The following is a 16,876-nucleotide window of genomic DNA, read 5'->3' as shown; positions in this document are numbered from 1 at the left end:
CCCTGGAAAGAGTTGCTTCTAATGACCGCCTCTCCATCTGCGGAGGCTGGCGTCCTTGATAAGATTGACCCACTCCTGGATCAGGAATTGGCAGCCCATGGTCATATTGGATTACTGGAGCCACCATAGGAGAGACGTGTTTCCCTGGAAAGGGAAATCAGGCTGGATTTGAGATGGAGATGTGATCGTTTCACCAGCAAAACAATTCGACCTGCAGTGGATTGAAGTGGAACTGATCATACTCCACCATATCGAAGCAGGAGACCATCTTGCCTAGGACTTGCATGTAAAAATGCACGGTGACTGCGGTGCTTGAGGAAAACCCTGATTTAAAATCTGTATGTCCTCCATCTTGTTCCTGTGGAGAAACACTTGCTGTACTCTGGTGTCGAGGAATGTTCCTAGATGAAGCATGGACTGATAGACCAGAGAGACTCCACCCTGAACCTGGGAATTAGTATATAAAGGTTAAACTGTTCCAGGTTGAGGATGGGTTGGAAAAATCTATCTGATTTTCTCTATCGTCCTAGTGGATGCTGGGGTTCCTGAAAGGACCATGGGGGATAGCGGCTCCGCAGGAGACAGGGCACAAAAAGTAAAGCTTTTTCCGATCAGGTGGTGTGCACTGGCTCCTCCCCCCATGACCCTCCTCCAGACTCCAGTTAGATTTTTGTGCCCGGCCGAGAAGGGTGCAATCTAGGTGGCTCTCCTAAAGAGCTGCTTAGAGAAAGTTTAGCTAGGTTTTTTATTTTACAGTGATTCCTGCTGGCAACAGGATCACTGCAGCGAGGGACTGAGGGGAGAAGGAGTCAACTCACCTGCGTGCAGGATGGATTGGTTTCTTGGCTACTGGACATCAAGCTCCAGAGGGACGATCACAGGTACAGCCTGGATGGTCACCGGAGCCACGCCGCCGGCCCCCTTGCAGATGCTGAAATCAGAAGAGGTCCAGAATCGGCGGCTGAAGACTCCTGCAGTCTTCTAAAGGTAGCGCACAGCACTGCAGCTGTGCGCCATTTTCCTCTCAGCACACTTCACACGGCAGTCACTGAGGGTGCAGGGCGCTGGGAGGGGGGCGCCCTGGGAGGCAAATGAGTACCTATAAAGGCTAAAAATACCTCACATATAGCCCTAGAGGCTATATGGAGATATTTAACCCCTGCCTAATTTTTCTAAATAGCGGGAGACGAGCCCGCCGGAAAAGGGGCGGGGCCTATCTCCTCAGCACACGGCGCCATTTCCTCTCACAGCTCCGCTGGTCAGGACGGCTCCCAAGTCTCTCCCCTGCACTGCACTACAGAAACAGGGTAAAACAGAGAGGGGGGGGCACATTTATGGCGATATTTTGATATAACAAAGCAGCTATAAGGGAGCACTTATTATAAGGCTATCCCTGATATATATATAGCGCTTTTGGTGTGTGCTGGCAAACTCTCCCTCTGTCTCCCCAAAGGGCTAGTGGGTCCTGTCTTCGTTAGGAGCATTCCCTGTGTGTCTGCTGTGTGTCGGTACGTGTGTGTCGACATGTATGAGGACGATATTGGTGTGGAGGCGGAGCAATTGCCAAATATGAGGATGTCACCCCCTAGGGAGTCGACACCAGAATGGATGCCTTTATTTATGGAACTACGGGATAGTGTCAACACGCTAAAGCAGTCGTTTGACGACATGAGACGGCCGGACAATCAATTAGTGCCTGTCCAGGCGACTCAAACACCGTCAGGGGCTGTGAAACGCCCTTTGCCTCAGTCGGTCGACACAGACCCAGACACAGGCGATGACTCCAGTGGTGACGGTGACGAATCAACCGTATTTTCCAGTAGGGCCACACGTTATATGATTTTGGCAATGAAGGAGGCGTTACATTTAGCTGATACTACAGGTACCACTAAACAGGGTATTATGTGGGGTATGAAAAAACTACCTATAGTTTTTCCTGAATCAGAAGAACTAAATGACGTGTGTAATGAAGCGTGGGTTGCCCCTGATAAAAAGCTGATAATTTCAAAGAAATTATTGGCATTATACCCTTTCCCGCCAGAGGTTAGGGAGCGCTGGGAAACACCTCCTAGGGTGGACAAGGCGCTAACACGCTTATCTAAACAAGTGGCGTTACCCTCTCCTGAGACGGCCGCACTTAAAGATCCATCAGATAGGAGGATGGAAAATATCCAAAAAAGTATATACACACATGCAGGTGTTATACTACGACCAGCTGTAGCGACTGCCTGGATGGGCAGTGCGGGGGTAGTTTGGTCAGAATCCCTGATTGAAAATATTGATACCCTGGACAGGGACAATATTTTACTGTCGTTAGAACAAATAAAGGATGCATTTCTTTATATGCGTGATGCACAGAGGGATATATGCACACTGGCATCACGGGTAAGTGCTATGTCCATTTCGGCCAGAAGAGCTTTATGGACGCGACAGTGGACAGGCGATGCGGATTCAAAACGGCATATGGAAGTTTTGCCGTATAAAGGGGAGGAGTTATTTGGAGTCGGTCTATCAGATTTGGTGGCCACGGCTACAGCCGGGAAATCCACCTTTCTACCTCAAGTCACTCCCCAACAGAAAAAGGCACCGACTTTTCAACCGCAGCCCTTTCGTTCCTTTAAAAATAAGAGAGCAAAGGGCTATTCATATCTGCCACGAGGAAAAGGTCGAGGGAAGAGACAGCAACACGCAGCTCCTTCCCAGGATCAGAAGCCCTCCCCGGCTTCTACAAAAGCCTCAGCATGACGCTGGGGCTTCTCAAGCGGACTCGGGGACCGTGGGGGGTCGTCTCAAAAATTACAGCGCGCAGTGGGCTCACTCGCAAGTAGATCCCTGGATCCTGCAGATAATATCTCAGGGATACAGGTTGGAATTAGAGACAGATCCACCTCGCCGTTTCCTGAAGTCTGCTTTACCAACGTCCCCCTCCGAAAGGGAGACGGTGTTGGAAGCCATTCACAAGCTGTACTCTCAGCAGGTGATAGTCAAGGTACCTCTTCTGCAACAAGGGAAGGGGTATTATTCCACTCTTTTTGTGGTACCGAAGCCGGATGGCTCGGTAAGGCCTATTCTAAATCTGAAGTCCTTGAACCTGTACATAAAGAAGTTCAAGTTCAAAATGGAGTCACTCAGAGCAGTGATAGCGAACCTGGAAGAGGGGGACTTTATGGTATCCTTGGACATCAAGGATGCGTATCTCCACGTTCCAATTTACCCCTCACACCAGGGGTACCTCAGGTTCGTTGTACAAAACTGTCACTATCAGTTTCAGACGCTGCCGTTCGGATTGTCCACGGCACCTCGGATCTTTACAAAGGTAATGGCCGAGATGATGATTCTTCTTCGAAGAAAAGGCGTATTAATTATCCCATACTTGGACGATCTCCTAATAAGGGCGAGGTCCAGAGAACAGCTAGAGATGGGATTAGCACTGTCTCAGGAAGTGCTAAAACAGCACGGGTGGATTCTGAATATTCCAAAATCCCAGTTAATGCCGACAACTCGTCTGCTGTTCCTAGGGATGATTCTGGACACGGTTCAGAAAAAGGTTTTTCTCCCGGAGGAAAAAGCCAAGGAGTTATCCGAGCTTGTCAGGAACCTCCTAAAACCAGGAAAGGTGTCTGTACATCAATGCACAAGAGTCCTGGGAAAAATGGTGGCTTCTTACGAAGCAATTCCATTCGGCAGATTCCACGCAAGAATTTTCCAAAGGGATCTGTTGAACAAATGGTCAGGGTCGCATCTTCAGATGCACCTGCGGATAACCCTGTCTCCAAGGACAAGGGTGTCTCTTCTGTGGTGGTTGCAGAGTGCTCATCTATTGGAGGGCCGCAGATTCGGCATACAGGATTGGATCCTGGTGACCACGGACGCCAGCCTGAGAGGCTGGGGAGCAGTCACACAAGGAAGAAACTTCCAGGGAGTATGGACGAGCCTGGAAACGTCTCTTCACATAAACATTCTGGAACTAAGAGCAATATACAATGCTCTAAGCCAGGCAGAACCTCTGCTTCAGGGAAAACCGGTGTTGATCCAGTCGGACAACATCACGGCAGTCGCCCATGTGAACAGACAGGGCGGCACAAGAAGCAGGAGTGCAATGGCAGAAGCTGCAAGGATTCTTCGCTGGGCAGAGAATCATGTGATAGCACTGTCAGCAGTGTTCATCCCGGGAGTGGACAACTGGGAAGCAGACTTCCTCAGCAGACACGATCTTCACCCGGGAGAGTGGGGACTTCATCCAGAAGTCTTCCACATGCTGGTAACCCGTTGGGAAAGACCAATGGTGGACATGATGGCGTCTCGCCTCAACAAAAAACTGGACAGGTATTGCGCCAGGTCAAGAGATCCGCAGGCAATAGCTGTGGACGCGCTGGTAACGCCTTGGGTGTACCAGTCGGTGTATGTGTTTCCTCCTCTGCCTCTCATACCAAAAGTATTGAGAATTATACGGCAAAGAGGCGTAAGAACGATACTAGTGGTTCCGGATTGGCCAAGAAGGACTTGGTACCCGGAACTTCAAGAGATGATCACGGAAGATCCGTGGCCTCTACCTCTAAGGAGGGACTTGCTTCAGCAGGGTCCCTGTCTGTTTCAAGACTTACCGCGGCTGCGTTTGACGGCATGGCGGTTGAACGCCGGATCCTAAAGGAAAAAGGCATGCCGGAAGAAGTCATTCCTACTTTGATTAAAGCAAGGAAGGAAGTAACCGTGCAACATTATCACCGAATTTGGCGAAAATATGTTGCGTGGTGCGAAGATCGGAGTGCTCCGACGGAGGAATTTCAACTGGGTCGATTCCTACATTTCCTGCAATCAGGATTGTCAATGGGTCTCAAATTGGGATCTATTAAGGTTCAAATTTCGGCCCTGTCGATTTTCTTTCAAAAAGAATTGGCTTCAGTCCCTGAAGTCCAGACCTTTGTTAAGGGAGTGCTGCATATACAGCCTCCTGTGGTGCCTCCAGTGGCACCGTGGGATCTCAATGTGGTTTTGGATTTCCTAAAATCTCATTGGTTTGAACCACTAAAAAAGGTGGATTTGAAATATCTCACATGGAAAGTGACCATGCTTCTAGCCCTGGCTTCTGCCAGGAGAGTGTCAGAATTGGCAGCTTTATCTTACAAAAGCCCATATCTGATTTTCCATTCGGACAGGGCAGAACTGCGGACTCGTCCGCATTTTCTCCCTAAGGTGGTGTCAGCATTTCATCTGAACCAGCCTATTGTAGTGCCTGCGGCTACAAGTGACTTGGAGGACTCCAAGTTACTGGACGTTGTCAGAGCATTAAAAATATATATTGCAAGGACAGCTGGAGTCAGAAAATCTGACTCGTTGTTTATATTGTATGCACCCAACAAGATGGGTGCTCCGGCGTCTAAGCAGACGATTGCTCGTTGGATCTGTAGCACAATCCAACTTGCACATTCTGTGGCAGGCCTGCCACAGCCTAAATCTGTAAAGGCCCACTCCACAAGGAAGGTGGGCTCATCTTGGGCGGCTGCCCGAGGGGTCTCGGCATTACAACTTTGCCGAGCAGCTACGTGGTCAGGGGAGAACACGTTTGTAAAATTTTACAAATTTGATACTCTGGCTAAGGAGGACCTGGAGTTCTCTCATTCGGTGCTGCAGAGTCATCCGCACTCTCCCGCCCGTTTGGGAGCTTTGGTATAATCCCCATGGTCCTTTCAGGAACCCCAGCATCCACTAGGACGATAGAGAAAATAAGATTTTACTTACCGATAAATCTATTTCTCGGAGTCCGTAGTGGATGCTGGGCGCCCATCCCAAGTGCGGATTATCTGCATAAATTGTACATAGTTATTGTTAACTAATTCGGGTTATTGTTGAAGGAAGCCATCTTTCAGAGGCTCCGCTGTTATCATACTGTTAACTGGGTTTAGATCACAAGTTGTACGGTGTGATTGGTGTGGCTGGTATGAGTCTTACCCGGGATTCAAAATCCTCCCTTATTGTGTACGCTCGTCCGGGCACAGTACCTAACTGGAGTCTGGAGGAGGGTCATGGGGGGAGGAGCCAGTGCACACCACCTGATCGGAAAAAGCTTTACTTTTTGTGCCCTGTCTCCTGCGGAGCCGCTATCCCCCATGGTCCTTTCAGGAACCCCAGCATCCACTACGGACTCCGAGAAATAGATTTATCGGTAAGTAAAATCTTATTTTTGTACTAAGAACAGGTTGTGATAGAAAACTATACCTCTTTGAGGAGAGGGGATGGTGGTTGTGACCCCTGCCATCAGGAGGGAATTAATGGAAGATGAAATGGCAGTGGCATTGCGGTCTTCCACTGGCAAACTGATAATAAAAAATTAAAGAGGTGGTCGTTCCAGAAGGGAGAGGGCATATCCTCTGGATTATATGCCCGACACCTAGGAGTCGGCTTGGAGGCTAACCAGATGTTGGCAAATTGTAGAAGTCGACTGCCCACCGTGGATGAGTCCAGGTGGGGAACTTGAGTGTCACACTTTAGGTTTGTTTGGGGGTTTGACGGCGACCATGCCAGGACGAATGACCCTTGGGCTTGGCTGGTTTGGATATGAGGATCCCTGTATACGGGAGGAGGCCTGCACTCCGCCTTACCCTGTGAGCGAAAGGAAGGTTGTTTGGACTTTGGTTCAGCAGAAGGCCGGAAAGCTGTTTTGGAAATTGCAATAGTGGCTGTAATCTTGTTCAGCTTTGTTCCAAAGAGAGTGTCCCCAGTAAAGGGGAGAGCCTCTAAAACCTACTTTATACTCATCTGCTCTCCACGAGAGAAGCCACAATGCACACATAGACACCATTGATGCAGCAGAAATCTTGGCAGCAAATGTGCTAGCATCTAATGCAATTTCACCCATATAAGTGCCAGCTTCTCTGATGTTATCTACAAAGGAAAATATTACAGAGGGTCAAGTCCCAGATTTCAGACCTTCTGTCAGGGCATCTGCCCAGCTTCTGATGACCAAAGAAACCTAGGCCGAAGAAAATGCAGGCGTAGCATGGTCTTGAGGCATTGTTCCAACGCAATTTGACCAGTCTGACTATATGGGTGTCCACGGCAGGAGGTTTCTCCAATTTATTTCTGTTCCTTTTCCCGAATTAAATAGAAGGAAGTTATGCGTCATGACACCAAGTTTTTTTTCTCTAGCATCCATAAGGGATATTGGGGGAATCTAGTACGATGGGGTATAGATGGGGTCCAAAGCAGCTGATTAACTTTAAATTTCTTCACTGAGTGTCTGGCTCCTCCCCTCTATGCTCCCTCCCACAGGCAGTTTAGAACAAAGTGCCCTCAGGAGAGGATGCACACTCTGGAAGCTCCAGAGAGTTTTCTTCAGCTTATTTTAAAACTTATTTTCGGTATGCTGTTTGGGCAGCAGCATACCTGCACCTTGGGAGTTAGGGGGGGAATGGTCACCAGCCTCTGTAAGGTGTCAGCCGCTACCCCGCTGCAGGACCACCGCCCTAAGAGTTTGTTTGTACAGCGGGGCACTGCGCCTTAGCGGTCACAATCGCAGCACGCCGCACACCTCTAACAATAGCCTGAAGGTGATGACAGTGGTGAGTACAAACCAGGGCCCCCCCCCCAGGGAGGTCCCCGGTTCACGGTGCAGCAATAACGCTGGGGCGGCATACGGGACCCTCGTGGGGGGGGGGGGGGGGATCTGCTATCCCCTGTCTACACTGGCAGCGGTGGGTAAAACTAGCACTTGTGTGATGTTTTTACACTACTAGGGAGACTTTGCCAGTATAAATAAAACTGAAACTCCGGTGCCATTACAGGGGGCAGAGCTTCTGCATAGCGGGACCAGCAGCGTTTTAGCGTCTTCCGCGGCTTACAGCTACAGCAGCAGGATCACACAGCTGCTCCAGACACTCAAGATACACAGGAAAACTGGTACAGGGGTGTAGTAAAGGCGGAGAGCCACTATTGTACACAATCTGTGTTCTGAAAGGGACACAGATCTCCAGTGTTTCGCTGTGATATAACTGCTTGCAGCCTCACTGGGGTTGTTTAGCTTGGTTGACCTGTTCCCTTCTCTCTGTCTCCCTCTCACATACAGTGGAGGCAGGTTTGCTATTGATTTCTTGTCTGTGTATATGTGTGTGTAAGTGTTTACTATAAACATGGTAAAACACAAATTATGCAGTGTATGTCACACCAGATTCTCTCCCCCTACATATGGTTCCATATCATGTGAACAATGTAGTCTGTCCTCACAACACAGTGAGGGGACTGGGGGGAAGGTTCAAGAGCCTTCCTGGCTAGGTGCCATAAAATCCGTGATATCACATAGGTCATCTCAGCTCACTGCTAATTCTCAAAAAACTTAACTGGATCAGGCTATTGCAGACCTAGCTGCTAGGGAGCCCCCTCTTTCTCGGTCAGGACCACAAAAGCCTGGGTTACCTGCTTTACTCTCAGACTGAGGAGACGCATGAGGAGGGGGAGGAATTGGATCCTGTTACTGGCAATTACCCTTCTACGCAAGGTATTGAACCCCTCATTCTAGCTATTTGGGACGTGTTAAAGCTCCCTCTAGAGGATGCTGCAGCACAACAGTCATTTTTCTTAGCACAGAAACAAACCCAGTGTCACTTTCCCTGATTCTGAAGAGTTAGATGACCTTTTTAAGTTATCCTGGAAAAAATCCAGATAAAAAATACTTAGTGTCAAGACGTTTTTTTGCACACTTTCCATTTGCTCCTGAAGGCAAGAAAATCTGGGTAGAACCCCCGGCTTTTGACGTATCAGTCTCTTGCCAGCTCCGGGCTCCTTTACCATAAAGGACCCGGGGGATAGAAAAATAAAGACTGCACTGAAGTCTACACAGCGGCTAGTATATCACAAAGACCGGTCATAACAGGTTGTTGGATGACTTATGCCATTCATGCAAAGGCTACTCGAATTCAGGAGGGCCTCTCAGGAATTATGTCCCTGGTTACTACTGTGACTCTCCTAAAACACATTCAGGACACTGCACTCATCCTGTGTGACTCTCTCAAAGAGAGAGGCAATATTAATGCTATGACCGCTGCTATGGTGTGCATACCTTTTGTGGTTGCGTCAGTGGATAGCTGGCGCAGAGTCTAAGCGCAGTGTTAAGTCTCCCTTTATCAGGGGATTGGCTCTTTGGGGTGTAATTGGATAGGTGGATTTCTAAAGTAACTGCAGGGAAATCCGTGTTTCTCCCCTCTGGGGCCCCACCGGCTAGACGTTCCTACCCGGGGTAGTCTACCCAATCCTCTATGTGTAATTGATTTAGATATAGAGCCAGAGGTGCCTCCAATGCAGCTAGAAGCACCAGAGGTACGACGAGAAAACCAGCTATCGCAGGTTCTCAGGAGAGCACCAGTTCAGCTTCCACTACAGCCTCAGCATGACGGTGCCCACTCACCCCGGGGGATCTTGAGATGGGAGCTCTGCTGCATCACTGCAGCCGCATCTGGGAAAGCTCCTGCCAGGATACCTGGGTAAAAATCCTAATTTCTCAGGGCTACAAGCTGGAGTTAGACGGCGCTCCTCCCCAACAAATTTTCCAATCAAGCTCACCAGCTTCGGTGGATACGCGTATTACGCTACAACAAGCCATCCTAAAATTGATCCAGTCCCAAGTCATTGTTCCAGTGCCACTACAACAACAGGGAAAGGATTACTACTCCAACCTGTTTGTGGTACAGAAACCGCACGGTTCGGTAAGGTCCATTTTGAATCTAAAATCCTTGAACCCTTAACTAAAGGTTTTCAAGTTCAAGATGGAATCCTTGCGAGCAGTGATTGTGGGCCTGGAAGAATGGGAGTTTATGGTCTCACTGGATATAAATGACACCTATCTCCATATCCCGATTTGACTACCTCACCAGGCTTACCTGAGGTTTGCCCTGCTGAACGATTATTACCAGTTCCAGGCGCTATCCTTCGGTCTGTCCACAGCTCCGAGGGTGTTCACGAAGGTGATGGCGGAGATGATGCTCCGGGTCCAGGGGGTAAATAGTGTCCTTTATCTGGACGATCTCTTGATAAAAGCAAGATCCAGGGAGCTTTTATTGCTCCATGTAGACTGCACTATCCAACTTCTGTCACACCATGGGTGGACCCTCAATTTACAGAAGTCCCACTTGGAGCTAACTCAGCGGCTCCTGTTCCTGGGAATGCTGCTAGATACTGTGGCCCAGAAAGTATTCCTCCCAGAGTACAAAGCAAGAACACTTCAGGAGATGGTCCGAATGGTCCTCCTGCCTACGCGCATATCCATGCATCTTTGCATAAGATTGTCAGGGAAGATGGTAGTCTCATACGAGGTGATACAGGATGGAAGGTTTCAATTGGGTCTCCTGAGCAAGTTTTCTGGATCACATCTTCAGATGCACCAGACAATACGGCTGTCACCTCAGTCCAGGATTTCCTTCCTGTGGTGGCTGCAGTCCTCCAACCTAATGGAAGGTTGAAGTTTTGGGATTCAGGATTGGACCCTCACGACGGATGCGTGTCTGAGTGGATGGGGAGCTGTCACCCAGGGGGCTCAGTTCCAGGGCAGGTGGTCAGCCCACAAAGCCCTACTTCCGATCAACATTCTGGAACTTCGAGTTATCTAAAATGCTCTGACCCAGGCCTCTCCTCTACTCAGGGATCACGATATCGAAGTTCAGTCGAACAACGCCACGGCAGTGGCGTACATCAATCGGCAAGGTGGGACTTGCATGCGAGATGTGTCAAAGGTACTCATCTGAGCAGAAAGAAATGCAAGAACAATGTCTGCAATCTTCTTTCTGGACGTAGACAACTGGGAAGCGGACTTCCTGAGTCGTCACGATCTCCACCCGGGAGAGTGAGGACTCCACCATCAGGTATTTCAGCAGATCAGCCACCGGAGGGGCTGCCCACAGATAGACATGATGGTTTCTCGACTCAAAAGAAGATGCATTGGCATTTCTCACGACCCAGGGACACTCAGGCGAGGATAGTAAATGCACTGATGTCGCCTTGGCCCTACAGGCTGGTCTACTTGTTTCCTCCAATTCCGTTGCCCCCAAGAGTGCTCAAGCAAATCAGAAATCAAGGAGTCCAGGCAATTCTGATTGCCTCGTATTGGCCTCAGAGGTCGTGGTACGCAGATCTTCTGGACATGTCCGTCGAAAACTCTTGGCCTCTACTACTGAGAAGAGATCTTCAACAAGGACCGTTTGTATACCCGATCTTACAGCGTCTTTGTTTGACGGCATGAAGGTTGAGCGGAACATCCTAGCTCACAAGGGCCTTTCCAAAAAGGTTTTTGCCACCATGGTTCAGGCCAGGAAACCTGTGCTGTCAAAACGCTATCATATCTGGAGACGCTATGTCTCTTGGTGCGAAGATCGCACGTATCCACTTGCTTAGTTCCAATTGGGACATTTCCTATGTTTCCGGCAGGCTGGTGTGGATAAGGGCTTATATCTGGGTTCTATAAAGGTCCAGATTCAGCGCTCTCCATCTTCTTTCAGAAGAAATTGCCAGTGTTGCCAGAAGTTCAGACCTTCTTGCAAGGGGTACTCCACATACAACCTACTTTTGTTCCACCAACGGATTTGATTGGATTTGATTGTATTGTGGGGTGGGGTCTTCCTGGGCGGCTTCCTGTGGTGTCTCTGCCTTGCAACTATGCCGATCTGCTACCTGGTCAGGAAAGAACACCTTTGTGATGTTCTACAGGTTTTATACACTGGCCAAAGTGGATACCCAGTTTGGGCAGGCGGTGCTGCAGTCATCTTCGCATGTACCCGCCCATTCTGGAAGCTCTGGGACGTCCCCACCGTACTAGATTGCCCCAATATCCCTTATGGGTGCTAGAGAAAATAGGATTTTAATTATCTACCGGTAAATCAATTTATCCTAGTCCATAAGGAATATTTTGCGCCCGCCTCAGTGCGTTGACTTTTCTTCAGGTTGTCTCTTTTATGGTTACCTGTTCAGATGTTACTGTGTTGTTACCAGCCGTTGCTGGTAGTTTTTATGTTATTGGTGTGCTGGTGCGTGAATCTTGCCACTCGTTATGTTCCTTCTTTCAGGTATGTCCTTACTTCTTCGGGCACTATTTTACTTATAACTGCCTGTGGGAGGAGGCATAGAGGGGAGGAGCCTGCACACCCAGTGAAGAAATGTAAAGTGTCGTCTGTACTGGAGCTGTGTGGCCAAAGCACAGCAAGGAGTACATGTAGAGGAAACGGCAGATCCAACTAAATGACTAATAATATATTCCAACGACTAAAAGTACAGTATATAGAAAATGGGTGGTCTTCAGGTTGCCGAATGTCGGGATCCCAGCGCACAGTATACCTTCGCCGGAATCCCAAAACCCGGCATACCGACAGATATTCTCCCTTGTGGGGGTCCACGACCCCCCTGGAGGGAGAATAAATAGCGCGCCACCGTGCCCGCAGCGCAGCGAGCACACAAGGGGCTCATTTGCGCTCACCACGCTTGTCTGTATGCCGCCGGTCGGGCTCCCGGCGCCGGTATGCTGGTCGCCGGGAGTCCGGCCGCCGGCATACCATACTACACCCATAGAAAATAAAGGCTACCTAACAGTACCAGATGCAAAACCTCACAAAATAGCAGAAATCAGAGGCACATAAGTTTCCAACAACCTGTACGTAGGAGTGGGGCGGGGAACAAAATAACCTGACACCAATAACAGTAAGGTGTACGGGAGCAGGAAACTCTCTGCTGGCTCCAGAATGGTTTAAGATGGGCGACCAGAAAGTGAAAGTGGGAGGAGAGAGGGTCCCCTTGTCGGCTTAAACCCAGGACAGGCTGTTGCCAAGGAAGTGGGGGCTACAGGGGATACATTTCCCTTTCCAGAACCCCGGGGATGCCATATGTAAAACCCCCTTAAATGGCATAACTGTCCCTGGTAGTCTAAAGGTGGCTCTGAGAAGACGGAGGCCCACTGCCAGGGGCTGCTTCCTCGCCAACGGCAGTGTTGTCCGCTGCGCTGGCTCTCCCCTCATCTGGAAGCTGCTTACCTCATCCCCTGCCTGGCTGCAGTTCCTTTATGCGCCTGAGAGGTTACTGGTGACAGTGGCCGTAGAGGTCCGTTCTCTGGCCGCCAGACAAGGTGCTTGGAATCCTGCAGCAGTGCTGACATCAGCGCTGCTGCTGAGAAAAGAAAGTGAAAATAGACGAAAGATTAAAGTGAAGCTTAATATGGACTGTGAACATCCCTCTCCAAACATGTTCCTGTGCTTGAGTGAGCTGACAGGGTCCTTGCAACTTAGTACAGGTTGAGTATCCCTTATCCAAAATGCTTGGGACCAGAAGTATTCTGGGTATCAGATTTTTCCGTATTTTGGAATAATTGCATACCATAACGAGATATTATGGTGATGGGACCTAAGTCTAAGCACATAATACATTTATGTTTCATATACACCTTATACACACAGCCTAAAGGTCATTTAATACAATATGTTTAATAACTTTGGTAATTAAACAAAGTTTGTGTATTTTGAGCAATCAGAAAACAAAGGTTTCACTATCTCACTCAAAAAATTCCGTATTTCGGAATATTCGGATATGGGATTCTCAACCTGTTTTGGGCATATTTTTTCTGCCGCAAATGCATCTTATTCACATCACTGTGATCAGACTGGACGAGCAAACAGCTTATGTTGTTTAAAGTCAAATGTGGCATGCCCATATTTTGTGTGCATCTGGTGCTGGGTCTGCATACAAAATGCTACGTTAGTGTTTAATAGTAAAATTCTAGTGCGTACCATTTTGTATGCAGATACAGTCGTAGATGCACACATAATATAAGTATGCTGCATATTTTAATGCGAAAGACAAATTTTAATGGAAAAATTCGCACAAAAAGGCTATTGTCGCTACAAAGTTATGCAACGGCATATCGTGAGTAGAAGGGCTGTTTAACTTACCAGAAGCCTAGATGTATGTGGAAACATCTGTAGTTAAAAAATAAAGCCTAACATTCTTCTAATCCTTTGGTTTGTGTATTTTCTTTCACAGGGAAATGCAGAGGGTGGAGCTGTGATTTTGTTGGTAGTTACCACAGATACAAGGCTACTGACTCCTGCTTCTCTGAAGATGGCTCCCTTCTTGCTGTTAGCTTTGAAGAAATAATTGCAATTTGGGAATCTAGTACTTGGCACTTAAAACATACATTCTGCCAACCACCTGGAAAAATAAGGTAGGCAAGACCTTCCTAAATTCAGATACTTACATGTCATTGCTGACTGCATTTCAAATTGTAGCACAAACCATTTTATTAAAAAGGTCTTTCATGTTGTAATTTGGTTGCAGTAAGTAGACAGACTATCACTCCTGGCAGTGAACTTGTATGAGTTCACTAATTTATGGAGCTTGTACTGTGTAATATACTTTTGAATAGTGGAGAATGGTGATATAACATGAATAATCCCTCATTTTATTCTAGACAAATCAACAATCTGACATATGGTGCCTGTCACGGCCGACCATCCGATTCTCCAGATACGTTAATCTGGGAATCACCACCAGTGACTTATGGTTTCCTTAGCACACGTGGTTAATTAAAACCCACTTGCTGCCACCAGCAAAAAGAAACACAAACATGGAATGTATGGATGCCAGAAAGTCTTTTCCAGTTATCTTCCAGAATTATTAATTTCACACTCGCGTACACAGTGGTAGTAGAATTGGCCTCACAGGCTTACAGAATCACCAAGAGATACAGAGAATACACTAGCATTAATTATCTTTTATTCAAACAAAATAATCCACGGTTTGGTTATAACAAAAATAGATTACAAATACAGTATGGACAGAAATACAGTACATAAATTTCAGAAACCAAAAAGAAAATAATTAAATTTGAAGCCTAACACACACAGAATTTAGGATTCTTGACGTGGGGGACTTCACACTGGAGTTTCAAGATTCATCTCTCAACATGCGGGTGAATCCCGAAAATACAATGAACTCTGAGCTTTGAGGGAGAGGTGAAATTATACTTTCTCTTACGTCCTAGAGGATGCTGGGGACTCCGTAAGGACCATGGGGTATAGACGGGCTCCGCAGGAGACATTGGCACTCTAAGACTTTAGATGGGTGTGAACTGGCTCCTCCCTCTATGCCCCTCCTCCAGACCTCAGTTAGATCCTGTGCCCAGAGGAGACAGGATGCACTTACAGGGGAGCTCTACTGAGTTTCTCTGAAAATACTTTTGTTAGGTTTTTTATTTTCAAGGAGCACTGTTGGCAACAGGCTCCCTGCTTCGTGGGACTGAGGGGAGAGAAGTAGACCCACTTTCCTGGACTGATGGGCTCTGTTTCTTAGGCTACTGGACACCATTAGCTCCAGAGGGTCGGAACACAGGTGTCGTCCTTGCTGTTCGTCCCAGAGCCGCGCCGCCATCCTCCTCACAGAGCCGGAAGATTGAAGCCGGGTAAGTATAGGAAGCAGGAAGACTCAAAGGCGGCAGAAGACTTCAGATCTTCATGAGGTACCGTGCAGCGGTCGCGCTGCGCGCCATTGCTCCCACAACACACACAGGCACAGCAAGGGCGCAGGGGGGTGCCCTGGGCAGCAATTTTTACCTCACATAAGACTGGCACACGTATATAGATACTGCGGAGGCAGTATATAATAAATCCCCTGCCAGTATAATAAAAATAGCGGGACCGAAGCCCACCGTTGAGGGGGCGAAGCTTGATCTTCCAGCACTAACCAGCACCATTTTCTCCACAGCATGCTTCAGAGAAGCTGCTCCCGGACTCTCCCCTGCTGAACAAGTAACAGGGGGCAAAAACGAGGGGGGAAGGGGCACATTTATTTGGTGCTAATTCTATATATAAAGCGCTGTACAGGCTGGAACTTTGTTTCAGTATCTAGTGGCGCTGGGTGTGTGCTGGCATACTCTCTCTCTGTCTCTCCAAAGGGCCTTATTGTGTGCCTGTCCCCATATTCATATATCCCAGTGTGTGTGTGGGCTTCAGTACGTGTGTGTCGACATGTCTGAAGCGGAAGGCTAGTTTAGGGAGGAAGCAGAGCAGATGGTGGTGGTCTCTCCGTCGGCACAGCCGACACCTGATTGGTTGGACATGTTGAATGGTTTAAATGCTAATGTGGCTTTATTACATAAGAAATTAGACAAAGCAGAGTCCAAGGACAAAGCAGGGAGTCAATCCATGGCTGTTACTGTGTCACAAGACCCTTCAGGGTCCCGTAAACGTCCCTTTTCCCAGATAGCAGACACTGATACCCACACGGATTCTGACTCCAGTGTTGACTATGATGATGCAAGGTAGCACCCAAGAGTGGCCAAGAGTATTCAATATATGATTATTGCAATAAAAGATGTTTTGCATATCACAGAGGACCCCTCTGTCCCTGACACGAGGGTCTGCATGTTTAAGGAAAAGAAACCTGAGGTACCGTTTTCCCCTCTCATGAGCTGAACGCTTTATTTGAAAAGTCTTGGGAAACACCAGACAAGAGACTGCAGGTTCCCAAGAGAATTATTATGGCGTATCCTTTCCTCTCAAAGGACAGGGTATGGTGGGAATCCTCGCCCACGGCGGACAAGGCCTTGACGCGCTTGTCCAAAAAGGTGGCACTACCGTCCCCGGCGGCCCTAAAGGATCCTGCGGATCGCAGGCAGGAAATTACCTTCAAATCAATTTATGCGACTACTGGAGCCCTGCTCAGTCGGCATGGGTGGTTAGCGCAATTGCAGCTTGGGCAGATAACTTGTCATCTGACATTGACACCCTAGATAAAGATAGTATTTTGTTGACCTTAGGGCACATCAAGGATGCAGGGTCATATATATGAGAGGCTGCGAGAGATATTGGGCTGTTGGGTTCAAGAGCCAATGCCATGGCAGTTTCTGCTAGAAGGT

General features: G+C 48.2%; 1 protein-coding gene across 4 annotated transcripts in view; it reads left to right on the top strand.

Moving 5' to 3' along the window:
* WDR75 (WD repeat domain 75) overlaps positions 1-16,876 on the top strand; it is a 1,043,598-nt gene that overhangs the window by 642,171 nt on the left and 384,551 nt on the right. For all 4 annotated transcript variants that reach the window (XM_063934110.1, XM_063934109.1, XM_063934108.1 and 1 more), the window contains one exon: positions 14,005-14,185. In XM_063934110.1, the coding sequence (XP_063790180.1) occupies positions 14,005-14,185 (181 nt within the window). The remainder of the gene's footprint in view (positions 1-14,004; positions 14,186-16,876) is intronic.

Source organism: Pseudophryne corroboree, chromosome 7 (genome assembly GCF_028390025.1).
Source record: "Pseudophryne corroboree isolate aPseCor3 chromosome 7, aPseCor3.hap2, whole genome shotgun sequence".
NCBI classification, from domain to species: domain Eukaryota; kingdom Metazoa; phylum Chordata; class Amphibia; order Anura; family Myobatrachidae; genus Pseudophryne; species Pseudophryne corroboree.
This window is presented reverse-complemented; position numbering and strand designations above follow the sequence as displayed.